The sequence below is a fragment of the Jaculus jaculus genome, chromosome 3 (genome assembly GCF_020740685.1).
Source record: "Jaculus jaculus isolate mJacJac1 chromosome 3, mJacJac1.mat.Y.cur, whole genome shotgun sequence".
Classification (NCBI taxonomy): domain Eukaryota; kingdom Metazoa; phylum Chordata; class Mammalia; order Rodentia; family Dipodidae; genus Jaculus; species Jaculus jaculus.
Window position 1 is genome coordinate 152,246,345 of NC_059104.1, and position 16,711 is coordinate 152,263,055.

General features: G+C 41.8%; 1 protein-coding gene across 2 annotated transcripts in view; it reads left to right on the forward strand.

The window, feature by feature from the left end:
* Efl1 (elongation factor like GTPase 1) overlaps positions 1 to 16,710 on the forward strand; it is a 138,363-nt gene extending 121,653 nt beyond the window's left edge. Inside the window, exons 19-20 of one of the 2 annotated variants that reach the window (XM_004658232.2) lie at positions 6,579 to 6,763; positions 16,389 to 16,710. In XM_004658232.2, the coding sequence (XP_004658289.2) occupies positions 6,579 to 6,763; positions 16,389 to 16,577 (374 nt within the window). In that variant the 3' untranslated portion in view covers positions 16,578 to 16,710. Of the gene's footprint in view, positions 1 to 5,664; positions 5,746 to 6,578; positions 6,764 to 16,388 lie in introns of those variants that run through there. The other variant, XR_006636264.1, reaches the window with a different exon arrangement.
* The last annotated feature ends 1 nt before the right edge of the window (position 16,711 follows it).

Below are 16,711 nucleotides of genomic sequence, written 5' to 3' on the forward strand. Positions count from 1 at the left end.
AAATTTGGTTTGAAGGGCTTACTTTCTGGAGAATCTCCTATGAGGTCTATTTTCTCTTTCCTTGTGAGGGACTTTGAGGTATGATGCCTATTTCCCAAGTCCAGGGGCCATTGACAGAGCTTCTCTTTTTCTGTTTGACTTGGCAACTTCAATTAGAAGAAGAAAGGAAGAGACTTCTGTGTTTTTTGTGTGTTTCTAAAGCTTTCTTGTGTCATGTCTGGATATTCAGAGATTTTCCAAGGTGACTTCAGACTATTTCTTTTAACTCCCCAGGGATCCACACAAGTTGATTTTAGCTCTTTGTTTAGCAAAATGAGTTTCTATGGTCTCTTTTTAAGATTTAATTCTTTCTGCACAGATTGTTAAAAACAAATCCTTCTTTACATAGACAGAATTATATATGATCAAAATGAGAAACTTTGCAGGAAAAATAATCATCTCCAAATTAGTCTATCTTGAAGGAAAAAAATCCCAAGAGAATGCCTTTCCTTACTTTTAAGTTACACTTTTATTAAGGTATGGCTCTTTGGTTGTTTTACTCATCATGAAAATTAAAATTCCCTCTAATTGGCTTGTTTAGACATCACAAATGTTTTTATATTTTTTTACTTTGTCATGTGACCAGTGTATTATCACTTTCTGACCTATTAATCTCTGACTGAAAAACATAGTTTAAAAAATTCTTTTGGGTCTGTAGAGATGGCTTAGCAGTTAAAACATGTGCCTGCAAAGCCAAAGGACCAAGGTTTGATTCCCTAGCACCCACGTAAGCCAGATGCACAAGGTGGTGCATGTGTCTGGAGTTCATTTGCAGCATGCTTATTCTCTTTTACTCCTTCTCTCTGTCTCTGTCTCAAATAAACAAATAAAAATTTAAAACACACACACACACACAAACACACACACACACACACACACACACTTTGGGGCTGGGGAGATGGCTTAGCAATTAAGGTACTTGCTTACGAAGCCCAAGGACCCAGATTTCACTCCACAGAACCTACGTAAGCCATTCACACAAGGTGGTGCACATGTCTGGAGTTCAGTTGCAGTGGCTAGAGGTCCTGGTCCACAAATTCTGTCTTGCTCACTCTTGTGCACACTTTCTCATTAAAAAGTATTTTGGGGGGAGGAGGACTGGAGAGATGGGTTAGTGGTTAAGTGCTTGCCTATGAAGCCTAAGGACCCTGGTTTGAGGCCTGATTCCCCAGGACCTACGTTAGCCAGATGCACAAGGGGGTACACGCATCTGGAGTTTGTTTGCAGTGGCTGGAGGCCCTGGAGCACCCATTCTTCCTCTCTCTCTATCTGCCTCTTTCTCTCTCTGTCTGTTACTCTCAAATAAATAAATAACCTTTTTAAATAAGTACTTTTTTTTTACAGCAGTGGAGTCTGGATCCCACTTCTGATTTTGCCTACAGGAATAGATGCTGACACTATTAAAACATTATGTACTTTCAGATGTCGGAAATACTGTGTTGCTGAGTACTTACAAAACCCTTTTGTTTCTCTGCATTTGAGCTTCTTTTTACATTTGATAATACTTCACAATTTTTTAACAAAGACTAATTGAGCTTCCTTTGCTTTTTCTTTGGCCAAGCATGAGTATCACCTTAAGGGATGACTTAAGACAAAATTCAATAATACTAAACAATTTAAAAGTTTAAACATTGGGCTGGAAAGATGGCTTAGCAGACAGTGCTTGCCTGTATAGCCTGAGGACCCAGGTTCAATTCTCCAGTACCCACATAAGCCAGATGTACAAGGTGACACATGCATCTGAAGTTTGCAGTGGCTAGAGGCCCTGGCATGTCCATTCTCTCTCTCTCCCTCCCCCTCCCTCCCTCCCTCTCTCCCTCCCTCCCCCCCCTTTCTCTCTCTCTCTCTCTCTCTCTGCTTGAAAATTAATGACATTTTTTAAAGTTGTATGCAGAGCCATTAGAGATCTCCTTGCATTGTGAAGTCATCTTGTTAATATCAGTTTCATCTAAACTTGTAGTAGTGGCCAGCTCACTCCCCTGTGTGTACAGCATGTTCTGTCTGAGGTAGGAAATGTCCACCAAGGTCTGTGTATGTTTGAAAATAGTCTGCGGGTGTTAACCAATAGTAACAAAAATCACAAGATAAAAGGAATAAATCTTCCACCTTGAAAATCAACCTATCGTGTGTGTGTGTGTGTGTGTGTGTGTGTGTGTGTGTGTGTGTAATTCAAGGCTTAAACCTTAATAGAACATTTTTGCCCAACGCTGACATTATGGTAGAAATAATTTCATATTTTGCTTCTGTATGGTATTTAAACATGCTTCTATTTGGTAGCTCATAATTCATAATTTTTATTTTAACCTCTGTATAATTCCTATGAATTTGATGTGCTATAATTTCCTGACCTATCATCCCCATTTTGAAAATTCAGCTTCCACTCTAAGACAAAACAATGCTGTGTCAACAGCTGCCTCTTCCTAAGTTCAGAAAAAGGCCACAACATACCTTCTTTTGCCTTCCAGCTTTAAATAGTGTAGAATCTACAGACTAAAATTTTTTCTAGCATGTATGTGGTATGCATGTGTGCATGCATATTCGAATATGTGTGGGTGACCAGATGCATGTATATACATGTCTGGAAGCCAGAAGTTGATGTTAGATATCTTCAATCATTAGCGTCCACCATATTTTGACACAAAGTCTTACTCAACTTAGAGCTTACCGATTTGGCTAGACTAGCTAGCCCACAAGGCCTGGAGACCTTCCTGTCTCCCAGGCACTCAGATTACATACCCAGATTTTAACATAGGAGCTGGGAATTCTAATTCAGGTCCTCTACAGGCTAATCTTAATTGCTGAATTAGAAAAATTTGTGAATGTGTGCCTCTATAATAGTATTAAAAGAATGTTCAGGGGCTGGAGAGATGGCTTAGCAATTAAGGTGCATGCCTGCGAAGCCTAAGGACCCAGGTTCAATTCTCCAGGTCCCACATAAGCCAGATGCACATGGTGGCGCATGTGTCTGAAGTTCATTAGCAGTGGCTAGAGGTCCTGGCGTGACCATTCTCTCTCCCCCTCCATGTGTCTCAAATAAATAAACAAAAAAATAAATCTTTTTTTTTTTTTTTAAAGAATGTTCAGTGGAGCTTAAGTGGAAAGAGGTTTGAGCTTCAGGTATCAGATATCACAGGGCAAGTTGTTTTTCAGTGGCTTGGAATCATGAAAGGAATTAGAATATGAAGTTGAACTATGATTGTATATTCTAGACTGACGGAACCATGACTCTGAGTAGAAAACCAGTAGTGTGCATTGCAGACTATGAGAGGCTTGCCTTGGCTGGGAAAGTGCACAATTGTGCTGTCAGGGCTTGGGCCCCTGGTGGTTATCAGAGCCGAGATCATGGGTTATCACCAAGCTCAGAGGGTCTTGAATACAGGCTAAGAAGTGTTGAGCCCTGGGGCCAAGAAGATACTTTGGTGAACTAAGTGCTTGCCTTACAAGCATGAGGACTTGAGTTCGGTCCCTAGTTCCTACATAAATACCCAGAGAGGTCACATGCACCTGTAATCCCTGAACTAGGGAGGCTGAGACAGGTGGACTCCTGGAACTCACTGGCCAGCCAGTCTAATTGCTGAGCTCCTGGCCAACAAGAGAAGTGAGCATTGTTTCTGAGGATGACACCCAGGGTTGTCCTCTGGGCCTTCCATGCTCGCCCACACAACACATGCGCACACAACACAACATAAACGCACGCACGCACAAAGAGTGACACCCTGATCAAAGCTATTCCAATTAAGTTTTTGTTGCCTGTTTTCCCCCTGAAAGTGTATGAACAAATAAATGAGCAGTCTGACACTCCTGCCCCAGTGAAGGAGTAGCTAGTTACGTATTTGTAGTTAGGAGCCACAAGGTCAGAAACTCAGATTTTCCAGTGCCAGAAGAGAGAGGGTTAGAGGATGACTGAATGCTTCCCAGCATTAGACACACACCTGTCACAGGAGCCAAGTGCCTGGAAGTCTTAGGAGTCTTTCCATTGCTTGGTGATCCATCACCATGCATCAGTTTTAGGATGTAGTTTTAGTAGAACTAAAATTGAGTGGCTCAAAAGTACATGATTAATTATATTCAGTTCCAATTACAGTTATTGATCCTGGCTTCTAGGTTGACCCCTGGAAGGAAGGAGCTGCTGGCTGCACAGCAGCAACAGAGGGCTTGCCTTCGTAAGCCCTTCGTCATGGCCCATTTGCTGCCCCAGTTCCCTTGTTTGCACAGACCACCTTAAAACTTTTCCTATAGTGAGATAACAAAGACAACTAGTTCACAGATACTGTTAAGGTAAGATTTTTTTAATGTGTATTTGTCAGACAAGTATGCAGCTGAAAGGGAATTGCTGATGGAGATAGTACTGCTGTTTCCAGAGTTTCTCACAGTATTCTTGAAATAAGAATCAGAAAGTAGCTGCAACAGACTCGGAAACACAGGGCCTGTCCTAGAAAGATAGGCCTGGAGAAGACAAGGCAAGAGAGCTGTCTTCAGATGGCTAGCAGGTTGACTCGTGGAAGAAGGATTAAGTGTGCCCCACATTGTAAAACTGGCACTTGTGGGTAGGAAGGAGCTTGAGAAGAACAGGGTTAAGGCTCTAGTTGTCCAGCTGTCAGAGCTGTCCAAAGATAGACAGAGTTGCCAGGGAGGAAGTAGGTTTAGGGTATGTATGCAAAGGGTACGTGACTCTTGCAGAACCTGCTCATCCTGAGGTGCAGATGACTGGGTCTGCAGAGAGATGTGAGGGGCAGGCATTGTCTCTTACAGCAGGTCATGTTGTCTTCAATATGTTGAATTTAAAAGGTAGTCGAGTTTTGTAGTGGACACTGCAAATGTGGGAGAGGTTGGACAACATGTGAGAGGGCTAGCATAGGGATATTCTAAGGAACCTTGGCATAAAATGAATTCATACCACATAAATGATACATGAATTGGCTTCTGAGGGAAGAGTTTGTTCAGACAATAGTATCAAACTTCAAAGAATGCTTATAGGAAGAAGATAATTCTTTAAGAATTACTGAGATAAACGGGATAATGGGGTACAAGGGCCAGATGTGTACAGAGGGTTTGGCAGGGGATTACTCATCAGTAGTTTCATGTACTGTGGAGAATTCAGGTGGTTAAGGCTGCAGAAAGGCACTGATTGATTAGGAACACTAAGGCAACAGTTTTGGTGTGACCCAGAGCAGTACAAAAGACTTGGGTGCCTGATTCAGAAATGAAGGTGAGTGGGTAAAGCCTTGTTAGCAAGCAAAAGTAGAGGTAATACCTTCCATCACTAATGGAAGGATCATTGTTTCCATTCTACCAGCAGGGGGAAATGTGAGTCAGAGATAAAAGTGTGAGACAGCGTTGCAGTGTCCTCAGTTCCCAGGTTAAGAAGCACACTGGGGATGGGGGGACTTGACTACACACCTTGGTACTGTTTAGGAGAGAAGGTCAAGACCACTTTGGTGTCAGAGAAGACTTTACCTCTGACCAACTGCAGTGTTGTACATTTACATGTGCATAGATCAGTTTTGTAATTAAAATTATTTTTAAAGTATTAGGTGAAAGGCGAGGCTTTAATGAGAGTGCCTGCTAGCTATAGCAAGTTCTTCAGACTCATTAGTGATTTTTAATTCATCTCTGTTCTTACAGAATATTCTGCTTACTAGTGGAAAGGATACTTGGAGCACCTTCAGACTGCCGTTCCTAGGGGAAGATGTGCCCCTCCTCATTGTATGGCTGAACTGCACCTAAAGACAAATTATAAGTGTCCTCCAGTAGAAGTTGCTAGGATTCTTGTGATGTGGCACTGGAGATTGCTACCAGACATTAAAGATTCTAAAGACTATTCGTCTCCAGAGGGACAAAACTCTCATACTCACATCACTTAAATATTATCAGTTTAAGAAAAATATGAGAAAACGTTTACTAGATGTGGTTTGATTAGTGTAAAAGTGCCGCAGTGCCAGTTGCTTTTTTACTCAGCTCGAATAATCTGTCCTCATTATTGTTGTCATGTTAATATGACTGTAATTATTAGCATGCTTTCTATTTCTAGATCCCTATCACACTCATCTCCTTGGATTTCATACCCAAAGATAACTCTACTTAGAATTTTATAAGTCCCCTGTTTTTCATGTTGTATAGTAGAAATTGCCTTTGGGAAACAGTTTGGGGTGCTGTTATCTTTTATGTCTTAATTTTTTTTAATTATGCCTCTTTAAATAGCACTTAAGTATACATGGTTCTTAGCCAGGCGTGGTGGCACATACCTTTAATCTCAGCACTGGAGAGGCAGATGTAGGAGGATCACTGCAAGTTTGAGGCCACCTTGAAACTACATAGTGAATTCCAGGTCAGCCTGGGCAATAATGAGACCCTACCTCAAAAAAACAAAACAAATATGTGTGTGTGTGTGTTTACACACACACACATACACGATTCTTTAACTAAAAATTACTAAGAATTTTCATCATCAGAGCATCATTACAGGGTATACAAAAAAATTATCTTTGGGTCAAACCATATGACCAATCAATGACTCTCAAAGATTTTTGGCTTTGCAGGACGAGTTTATGCTGTCTTGTCGAAGCGTGAAGGCCGAGTTCTTCAAGAAGAAATGAAAGAAGGGACAGATATGTTCATCATCAAGGCTGTGCTGCCTGTGGCTGAAAGCTTTGGCTTTGCTGATGAAATTAGGAAGAGGACAAGTGGCCTGGCCAGCCCACAGCTGGTGTTTAGCCACTGGGAGGTAAGGCATGGTCCCCACCCATACCTTCATCTTAGGACGTGCTTCTTACGGAAGAGGCAGAAATGAAAGAGAAATTAACTGTGTCCATTGGTGTTCAGGCAAATGGACATGAGAAAGCAGGTGGCTTGTTTTATCCAAACTGATGACCCTTAAGGTTATGTGTGGCTAATTAACACACATATATATGCAAAATATAATGTAAAAATGAAGACAAAAGGTTAATCCTTTTGTTAGGTTTCAAAATTTTTTTTAAAAAAACTATTTTTCAAGGTCAGGCTGAATTCCAATTCACTATGTAGTCTCAGCATGGCCTTGAACTTGTGGCACTCTTCCTACCTCTGCCTCCTGAGTGCTGGAGATAAAGGTAAGTGCCACCACGCCAGGCTCAAAAATTTTTTGAAAGTAAAACTCCCAAGTACTCTTTCCTTCATAGGGCATGAGGAGAAATGTCTCAGCCTCTGGAGGGGAATAGAATAGGCTCTCTTGTCAAGGGAAGCTGAAGTTAGGTCTTCTGCCATTCTGGAGACGGGGTTCTATGGCTCATCAGAGCTCTTCCTTGTGCATGGAGGTGAAGGCAGGTGGACAGGCAAGCATTACCTAACCACAGAGGAAGACTTAGCACATGGCCATTGTAGGGGAGAGGGGGGTTGTGAAAATACTGTTCTTTAATGGGATGGGGGATTTGTTACCAGGTAAAGGCACTTGCTTGCAAAGCCTAACAGCCCGGGTTCAATTACCTAGTACCCACATAAAACCAGATGCACAAATGGGTGTATATGTTTGGAGTTCGTTTGCATTTGCAGAAGGTCCTGGCATGACCATATTCATACTTTTTTTTTTTTTTTTTTTTTTTTTTCCTCTCTGTCTCTGTCTGTCAAATCAGTATTTTTTTAAAGAAGATGTATGGAAAGGTTGATTGGAGAAAACAGTTTTGTCCTCCCTGGTTCTAGAAATTCATAGCAACTTCACACGCCTACCATGAAGGCTTGTGGTTTAGTGGAAGACAGCATTGTCAGGCAGGCCTTGTTTCAAGAAACCTGCCACTTACTTGGATAAACTGTGATAAGACTTTACCCCTCAGATAAGGTACATCACATATGTCACCTTAAGTCCCCTGGTGTGAAGATTGTTTTCATGTTTACCATTCTCTCACTTTCTTTAGCCTGATGAGTTCCTTTTAAAGTATATAAATTTTATTAGATTCTAAGTAGGAATTAAGAGAAGGAAGGAAGGCTTAGCTCTTACCCAAGGAGACAAGAAGGAGCTCCAGAAATTGGGAAAGCCCTTTTTCGAGAACAGTCTAAACACCAAGCTTAAACTTAGATGATTAATGAAGAGTAAAAATAATTGAGTAATAACTTTTTAATGAAATATTTAATCACATGGATCAGCAGAGTAAAGAATGATTTGATTTTAGATGATTTGATTCCACAAGTTCCCATCACTGAGGAGAGTGAAATTCACAGCACTCAACTGTGCTGCTGCTCCCCAAGAGATGTCATGGCCTGTATGCTGGGTAGAGCCAAGGTTAAAGTTGTGATTTTTCACATTCTTGTTGGACAGTACAAACTGTATTTTATTTTATTTTTAGAGAGAGGGAGACAAAGGAGAGAGAATTGGCATACCAGGGCCTTAGTCACTGTAGTTGAACTCCAGATGCTTGCGCCACTTAGTGGGCATGTGCAACCTTGCTTCATTGTGTATCTGGCTTAGATGAGATCTTGAGAGTTGAACTGGGTCCTTAGGTTTCACAGACAAGCATCTTAACCACTAAGCTCTCTCCAGACCCGAACTGTATTTTTCTCAAGACTTTTCTATGAAATTTTTCTTTCATTCTGCATTTTTGAAAACTAAATGTTTTGATGGTTTCCTCACTTTTTATCTGGTAGCTGTTACTGTTGTATGTTATTATGTAAAAAAACAGCCCTGAAACATATAAGTTACTTATTAATACTCAGCTTACAGAAGTAATTTCCATTTATCTAAAATTCTAGCTTAGCAGCTTGGGTTTTTATTTTTGGCATTCAATTTGTACATAAAATACAAACCAGTGAGAAGTAGAAAAAATGGATTTAAAAGGGCAACACCTGAAGATCAGGAACTCTGTAGTGTGGGTGCATTACTGGGATTCCTAATGTAAACACCATTACACAGTCCTCCGTCACAGGGCCCAGTGCATAGGCATGTGATGACAAGGCAGTGATCTTCAGAATCAAGCAAGATTAGAGGTGGACACCTTCATTGGTGCTGCCTTCAGAATTCGGGTTCTAAATATCTTACCAACGGCAAGTCATCCGTCTCACAAGGGTAGCCTTGATCACCACTGGCACAGAAAACAGAGTTGCAACGTCTCTGAGGTAAACAAAGAAGGTGTTGAGAGTGTACATCCAGGGCTATCTGTAAATATAGGCGCAAAAGCAAGCATTCAGATGTGTTGACCTTATCATTGGAATAATGATACATCGAACTCATGTATTCATTATTTTTTTTCTAAAAACCTCATCTTTAGTGGGAGTGGAGGGAGGGGGAGACAAGTTAATCTCAATTCGTTATAGCCAAAGCTGTTCTTGAGCTCCTTATTCTAATTCCACCTCTCAAGTGCTGGGATGTAGAAGCATGTATCACTATGCAAGGCAAAAGAGGGGGGAAAACTCACCATTTAGCACTGAATCTTTTACTTGAAAGAGATTTGATTGAGCCTTTTGAAAAAATCATAAAGGATAGTTTTCCTTCATTTCCTATTTAGCAGATGTGTTATGTAGGAAAAGGGTAAGACTGTTCAATCAGTGGCATCCAGAAATACAGTGGCTCATCCACGCAGAGGGTATTTCTCCTTGGACCCTCAAGGGGCAGTACAAGGCTGGCATGTGGCTTCATGACAGCCAGTGATATATTCCCTTGCCTGTCTCATCGCCTGGCTTCCACAGACGGTCCAGAGTTGCTGTTCCACCTCCCCATCACATTCTCATTCTACCCAGTGGGATCCGGACTGGGGAAAGGGTTCCCTTCTTCCATGTAATACATGCTCGGTCTTGTTCATACCACTTCCTCCTCATGCCACTGTCTAGAAGCAATCACATGACCATATCTAGTAAAGCCCCACCTAACATGAAGGCTTGGGATATGTAGTCTTATGTCAGAAGTCAGTAAACTATAGGCCATTGTCTGTCTGGGTAAATATGATTTTATTCAAATGTGTTCATACCAACTCACATTTTCTGTGACTGTTTTCAAAAAGAGTTAAATAACTGGAACAAGAGAATATTTTACAAAGTCTTACGTACTTCTTAACGTGAGTGTCCGTGTGCTCCCTGAGCCTACGTGGCCACTGCTGTGTCACTACAGAAACAGGGATGGCTAGTGTAGGAGCAGAAAGGTCTCACCAGTGGGCATGTCCCATACATGAAAGCCATGGTGGTTTTCCCTTTCCTTTATCTCTCAATTTTTTTCCCAAAAGCCTGAAATTGGTCTCACAGGTACTAGTGTACCTGACTGTATAGATATTAGTATCTGGCTGAGCTGCAGCCTGTTATTAAAAACAAGTGACTTAAATAATTTTAGAAGAAAAAAAAAACTTGTCAAGAAAAGTTCTGTTCTGGTTTTAATACCATCCTTCTGTCCTTGTCTTGCCACCTGTCACGGTCTTCTTTCCAAAGATTTGTATCTTTGGCAGTCTTAAAAACTACATTGTAATTAAATGTCATTGATCTGATATTTCTTGGCTGTCTGTTTTCCCCCCTAGTTAGGTTTAGAAATAACATGGTGGTTAAGATCTGGCTTCTCAATCTGAGACATTTTTTTCATTTGTATTCTTACACACCATATAATTTACAATCAAGAGCTTTTGAGAAAAAGTGCTTCAAAAAATAGAGAAAATAAAATTACAGGCATTTTCCATGAGGAAACCTTTGAAGTCAGCAATCTCATAATTTCTCTTTCTAAGTTTTACCCTTCTGTGCAAAGGGGAAGAAAAGGAGCTAATAACAGGCACAGAAAGAAGACTGTTGCCAGCCAGCGCTGTTGTACATGTATGTCAGCATGACCCCAAGATTCACACATAATCCTGAGATCCCTCTGAGGAGGATATAAAGAGAAGAGCTCTCAGGAGGCTTATTTTGTAAATGATGCTCCCCACCTGTTGGCCATAATCACAGTGAAAATTGGGTACAACATTGAAATGCAACTCCCAAAGCTTTTCCTTGTAGGGTTTCATGTTTTTTTGTTTTGTTTTGGGTTTTTTGAGGCAGGGTCTCACTCCTCTAGCCCAGGCCGACCTGGAATTCACTCTGTATTGTCAGGGTGGCCTCGAACTCACAGACTCAACAGCAATCCTCCTACCTCTGCCTCCCTAGTGCTGGGATTAAAGGCATGCATCTAGTTTTGTTTTTTAAGCCTGAGAAAGCAATTTGCTCTTGGGTGTCTTCCTGTAAGACAGGGATCCTGTAGCTGTTGATTTGGAAAAATGCATCTCATTTGAGGCAGCCAGCTCTGGACAACCAGAGTGTACAGCCTTGTCTTTCCCACTCCTTCTCCATCATCCTTGCACTTGGTGTTTCCTTGGCATGTTAAGGCAGATGTGGAAGTGGTGATGTGGAAGTGATGAAGGTGAAAGCAGATAGCCTACCCAGGTCAGCACACAAGGTATGGTCACCTGCAGCCAGATTGCTGAAAGTGTCCCCATGAGAAGATGTCTGTGTGTGTAATCAGCAGTTCTGGGAGCCAACCTCAGATGTTTATGGTGGAACCCCAGCAAAAAAAAATATATATATATATAGAGAGAGAGAGAGAGATAGAGATATAGATATAGATATAGATATGTGGACACTTTTTGAAACACATGGGTTTTATACTTTTGAAAGAAAGACCCTAGTCATAATTTTATCTGTTTGTGTTGGGTGCCTTTCACCCTTCATTTATAGCTCTACACCTTGTCACTTTTTTGTTATGCATGTGTGTAAATGTTTGTGTGAGGGGTGCACATATGAGCACAAGTGGTGGAAACCAAAGGACAACTTAAGGGGCCTTTCACTGGCCTAGAGCTCACCAGGTAGGCCAGGAAGATGTACATCTTGTCTCTACTTCCTCAGGGCTGAGATTACGTGTGCATGCCACCACATCCAAAATGTTTGTATAGGTTCTAGGGATTGAACTCATCCTCATGCGTGCAAGAGAAGTACTTCACCACTGAGCGATATATCTCCCCAGCCCTGTCACTTGTTTTTAACAGATTTTAAATTTATTCATAGGGGTGAAGAGATGGCTTAGCAGTTAAGGCGCTTGCCTGGAAAGCCAAAGGACCCAGGTTTTATTCCCCAGGACCCATGTAAGCAAGATGCACAAGGGAGCACATGCATCTGGAGTTTGTTTGCAGTGGCTAGAGGCCCTAGTGCACCCATTCTGTCTCTCTCTTTCTCTCTCTCTCCGTCCCCCCCCCAACCCCACCTATTTCTCTCCCTCTCTCAAATAAATAAAATAAAGTAAACTTATTCATGGGCTGGAGAGATGGTTCAGTAGTTAAGGCACTTGCTTGCAAAGCCTAAGGACCCCAGTTTAATTCTCCAATACCCAACATAGAGCCAGACGCACAAAGGTGGTCTATGCATCTGGAGTTTGCCGTTGCTAGAGGCCCTAGCATGCCCATTCTCCCTCTCTCTCTATGCTTACAAATAAATTAATTAAAATTTTTTTTAAAAAAGGCTGGAGAGGTAGTTCAGCAGTTCAGACACTTGCCTGCAAAGCCTAACAACCTAGGTTCTGTTCTTTAGTACCCACCTACAGCCAATGCACAAAGCGCCACATGTGTCCACCAGAGTTCATTTGCAGTAACTAGAGACCCTGGTGCACACCCATTCTCTCCCTGTCTCTCCCCCTGCTAATAAATAAATTAAAATATATTTTTTAAAAAATGACAATAACTATATAGCATTTTCCTTCTTCCCAAGTCCCTGAACACCTGAACATGCCACTGCAAATGAACTCTAGATGCCTGTGCCACTTTGTGCATCTGGCTTTACATGGGTCCTGGGGAATCAAACCTAGGTCCTTAGGCTTTGCAGGTAAGCACCTTAACCACTGAGCCATCTCTCCAGCCCCCTTTTCTTTTAATGCGACAGAGCTGTGCTATGTAGCCTAAGCTGACCTTCTACGATCCTTCTGCTTCAGCCTTCTGAGTACTGGGATTACGGGCATATACCCACAATATATGGGCGAATAGTCACTTTTATAATGGAACTTTTTGCAATCAAGGCAGGTATACAGTAATTTGCTCAGGTATCATATATTTATCAAGCATACAGTAAGGGTGTACATATACATACATATATACCAAAGGGAAAGAGAGTTTAGGAAACCAACAGAAAATACATAGGGACTTTCACTCCCAGGGTGATCCTGTACCATGACATACCAGCTAGACCACAGTGGGCAAGTGTCCACCTCCCTGCAACATTAAATAAAGTGGTATTTATAAGTTCTTGGAAGAATGGACTCGGGAAGTACTTGAGTAGTGGAGTCTTATCTAGCATGCATAAGACCCAGGGTTTGGACCCAGCAGTACTTAATTGCTTAATTATGTAGTTAAATAAACATTAAAACAATTTTAAAGACAAGGGAAATTTTAAATCCAGGTATGTCAGTATACTTTTGTAATTCCAATACTCCTGAGCAAAGGCCAGAGGACAAGCATTATCCCAAGAATATTTTTGAAATTTATATCTATCTGTCCATCCATCCACCCATCTATTTTTAAAAATATTTTATTTATTTACTTGAGAGAGACAGAGAAAAGAGGCAAATAGAGATAGACAGATAAGATGGGCATGCCAGGGCCTCTAGCCATTGCAAATGAACTCCATTTTTGAGGCCAGCCTGAACTACTTAGTAAGTTCCATATTAGTCTGAGCTACATAGTAAGACTTTATCTCAAAAAATAGATGGGTGAGGCTGGAGAGATGGCTTAGTGGTTAAGGTGCTTGCCTGCAAAGCCTAAGGACCCAAATTCAGTTCCACAGTACTCACATGAACCAGATGCAGAAGGTGGTGCATGCATCTGGAGTTCATTGGCAATGGCTAGAGGCCCTGGCATGCCCATCTTATCTGTCTATCTCTGTTTGCCTCTTTTCTCTGTCTCTCTCAAGTAAATAAATAAAATATTTTTAAAAATAGATGGGTGGATGGATGGACAGACAGATATAAATTTCAAAAAATTCTTGGGGTAATGCTTGTACTCGGGGCCCCAGTAAGTCTCACTCCAAAAGAGTGGTCAAGGTTGAGCCTCAGGACACAGTGAAATTTCCTAAGGGACACATAGTTAATGAGTCACAGATAAGGGTGCAGTGAGAATGACCAAGGTTCTTTAAAATCAGATAAAAGTCCAGGCAGCAATGTCCTAGACTTCCAGTATCAACATCCTCTTGAAGTATAGGAGCATGACATGGCATCCCATTGTGGTTTGGTTTCCGTCCCCAGTGATGTGGGATATTGAGTGGCTTTTCATTTACTTGTTAGTCATTTGTACCCCGTGTGTTTGTGTGTGTGTGTGTTATGTGTGCACATGTAGATGCCCTTACAGTGTCCCATGTGCTTATCTGCAATGGCCAGAGTGGAAGATTGGGTGTCCTTCCTGCCCCATTGCTTCGCTACCCATTCTTGTTTGAGCCAGAATCTCTCACTGATTCTGGAACTTGCTATGTTTTCAAAAGTTCTGACAACCCTTGGGTCACTGTTTTGCTAGAATAGTTAGTTGCATGGCCATGCCCAGCTGTTGATGTGAGTTCTGAAGATGCGAACGCCTGTAGTCTCAGGTTCTCATGCTTGCACAAAAAGTGCACCAAACTGCTGAGCCATCTTTCCAGCCCCACTTATACTTCATCTTTGGAGAAATGTCTTTTTACATCCTTGGCCCATTTCCTACTGGGTTGTTAAGAGCTTTTTATTGTCTTTTTTTGTCCAATTGTAAGTTGTTTTTTTTTTTTTTTCTGGAAATAACATGTGTTAATTCACTTGTTCTCTTTGCAGTAGTCATCTATTAAATGTACCTACTGGGTCTCTGTCTCTATTTTTGTTTCTGTATTTCTTACTCCTTTTTATGGGTGCTGGCTACCTCTCTGTTTCTTTAAGGATTCTAAATGCACTCTCTCCAAGGCTGTCTTTGGAGAGCTGCTGTCTCTGCTGATGGTTAAGTCTCTCTGTCTTTTCCTGGTGGTTATTTCCTGCTAAAGCAGCGTTTTCTCCTCAGTGAACTCTGTTGTGGGGTGGCCTTACTGCGACTTAGCTCAAAGCCGCCACCTCTGCCCTCTGAGTGCTTGCTGGAGCTCTGACTTTCTCCTCTGCAGCTCCCACCTCATGTTTCACTGCTCATGTCTCACCACACTCCTGATAGACATGGCTATCCGGGCTCCAGATAGAACATGTGGTCTAATAAGCCCTGTGCATCTGGACATATCCTTGGGTCATCAATAGCTGAACCCAGGTGGCCCACATCTCTCTTGGCTCCATTTAGTCTGCAGGGGGCCTTCCCTCTTTCTTACTCCAAAATTCCCTACCTGGCTACAGATATTTCCCCCATGTCTTCTTGGCCTTTGGCTAAAATCAATTACAGAAATTTCCCCCCTTTGTGTTAATGAGTGGCTATTTTTAAAACATTTTTCTTTCATTCTAAATTTTGAATTAAAAATGATTAGAAGTTGTGACCATCCAAATTGAGTCATAAGGGCCAAGGAAGGGCAGTACTGAAAGGAGCAGGCATAGCAAGGATACTTCACTTTCTTTTTCCTAACGAAGCTAATCTTGGAGAGCATGCTCTGTGTCTGCAGTCAAAACTTTGTTCAGAATTAGCCCATAGACCATGCAGGGCTCCAGCTGTAGCCAGACCACCCCTTCTCACACTTACCAAGCAGAGGTACACCTGTGTTCAACAAAGGCACCGTCTGTCCTGTCCTGTCCTGGATGGCAGTCCCTTGTATATAGAACTGAGAAAATCATGTCCATGCTCATCACTTCCTGGGACATGAAGACTTGGCTTCTGGCTTTCCCAGAGGCACCAGTTCCCCTCTGTCCAGTATGGCTTCCAGACTAACTAGTACCTTCTTTCTCTTCTCCAAGCTTTACCCTTCTCCCTCTCCTTCAAAGAGTAAGCTCAGAGAAATTACTGTCAGCACACCTCCCCTCAACTAGGCTTCCTCACTGTCAGGTGTAAACAGATGTGGCCCCAGAGCAAGGCTGCTTGGATCTGCTTCTGTCCTGGACAGAATGTGTGTCATCTGCTCTGGTTCACCAGGTCATGCCACTGAATTTTAGGGCAAAGTTCAGAATATCCAGAATGTATTCATGTATGTTGATCTTTGTGAAGACATACTGAGACACATCCTAGTCAGAGGGTAGATTTCTCACTGTTATTAATGATAGTATTTACTGTTTTGGTTTTGTTATGAAATGGCTCTGCATGAGCACAGAGGAACATAGATGTTGTAAGTTTAGTTGTACACAGCTCCTGTGATGCTTCATACTTATATGTTAACATTCCTAGAAAGATAACTCTTCCCTGTTGACTTGTTTTTTAAAACCATGACTTATGACATTTAAACATTTCCCTAACCTAGCACATTCTGTCACCTTCTTTTACAAGGTCATTCCCAGTGACCCCTTCTGGGTGCCAACCACTGAGGAGGAGTACCTGCACTTTGGGGAGAAGGCAGATTCTGAGAATCAGGCCCGGAAGTACATGAATGCAGTGCGGAAGCGGAAGGGTCTCTATGTGGAAGAAAAGATTGTGGAGCATGCAGAAAAGCAGAGAACACTCAGTAAAAATAAATAGCACCATTGGTTGAACTCTCTTCTTTTTAATAAATAACATGTATCATCAAGGGTCCAGTCCTGGAGGTTTTCCTTTGGATACTTTATCCTGTGTATCCATTTTCAATAAACCTGATCTATATAAATATTCTGAAG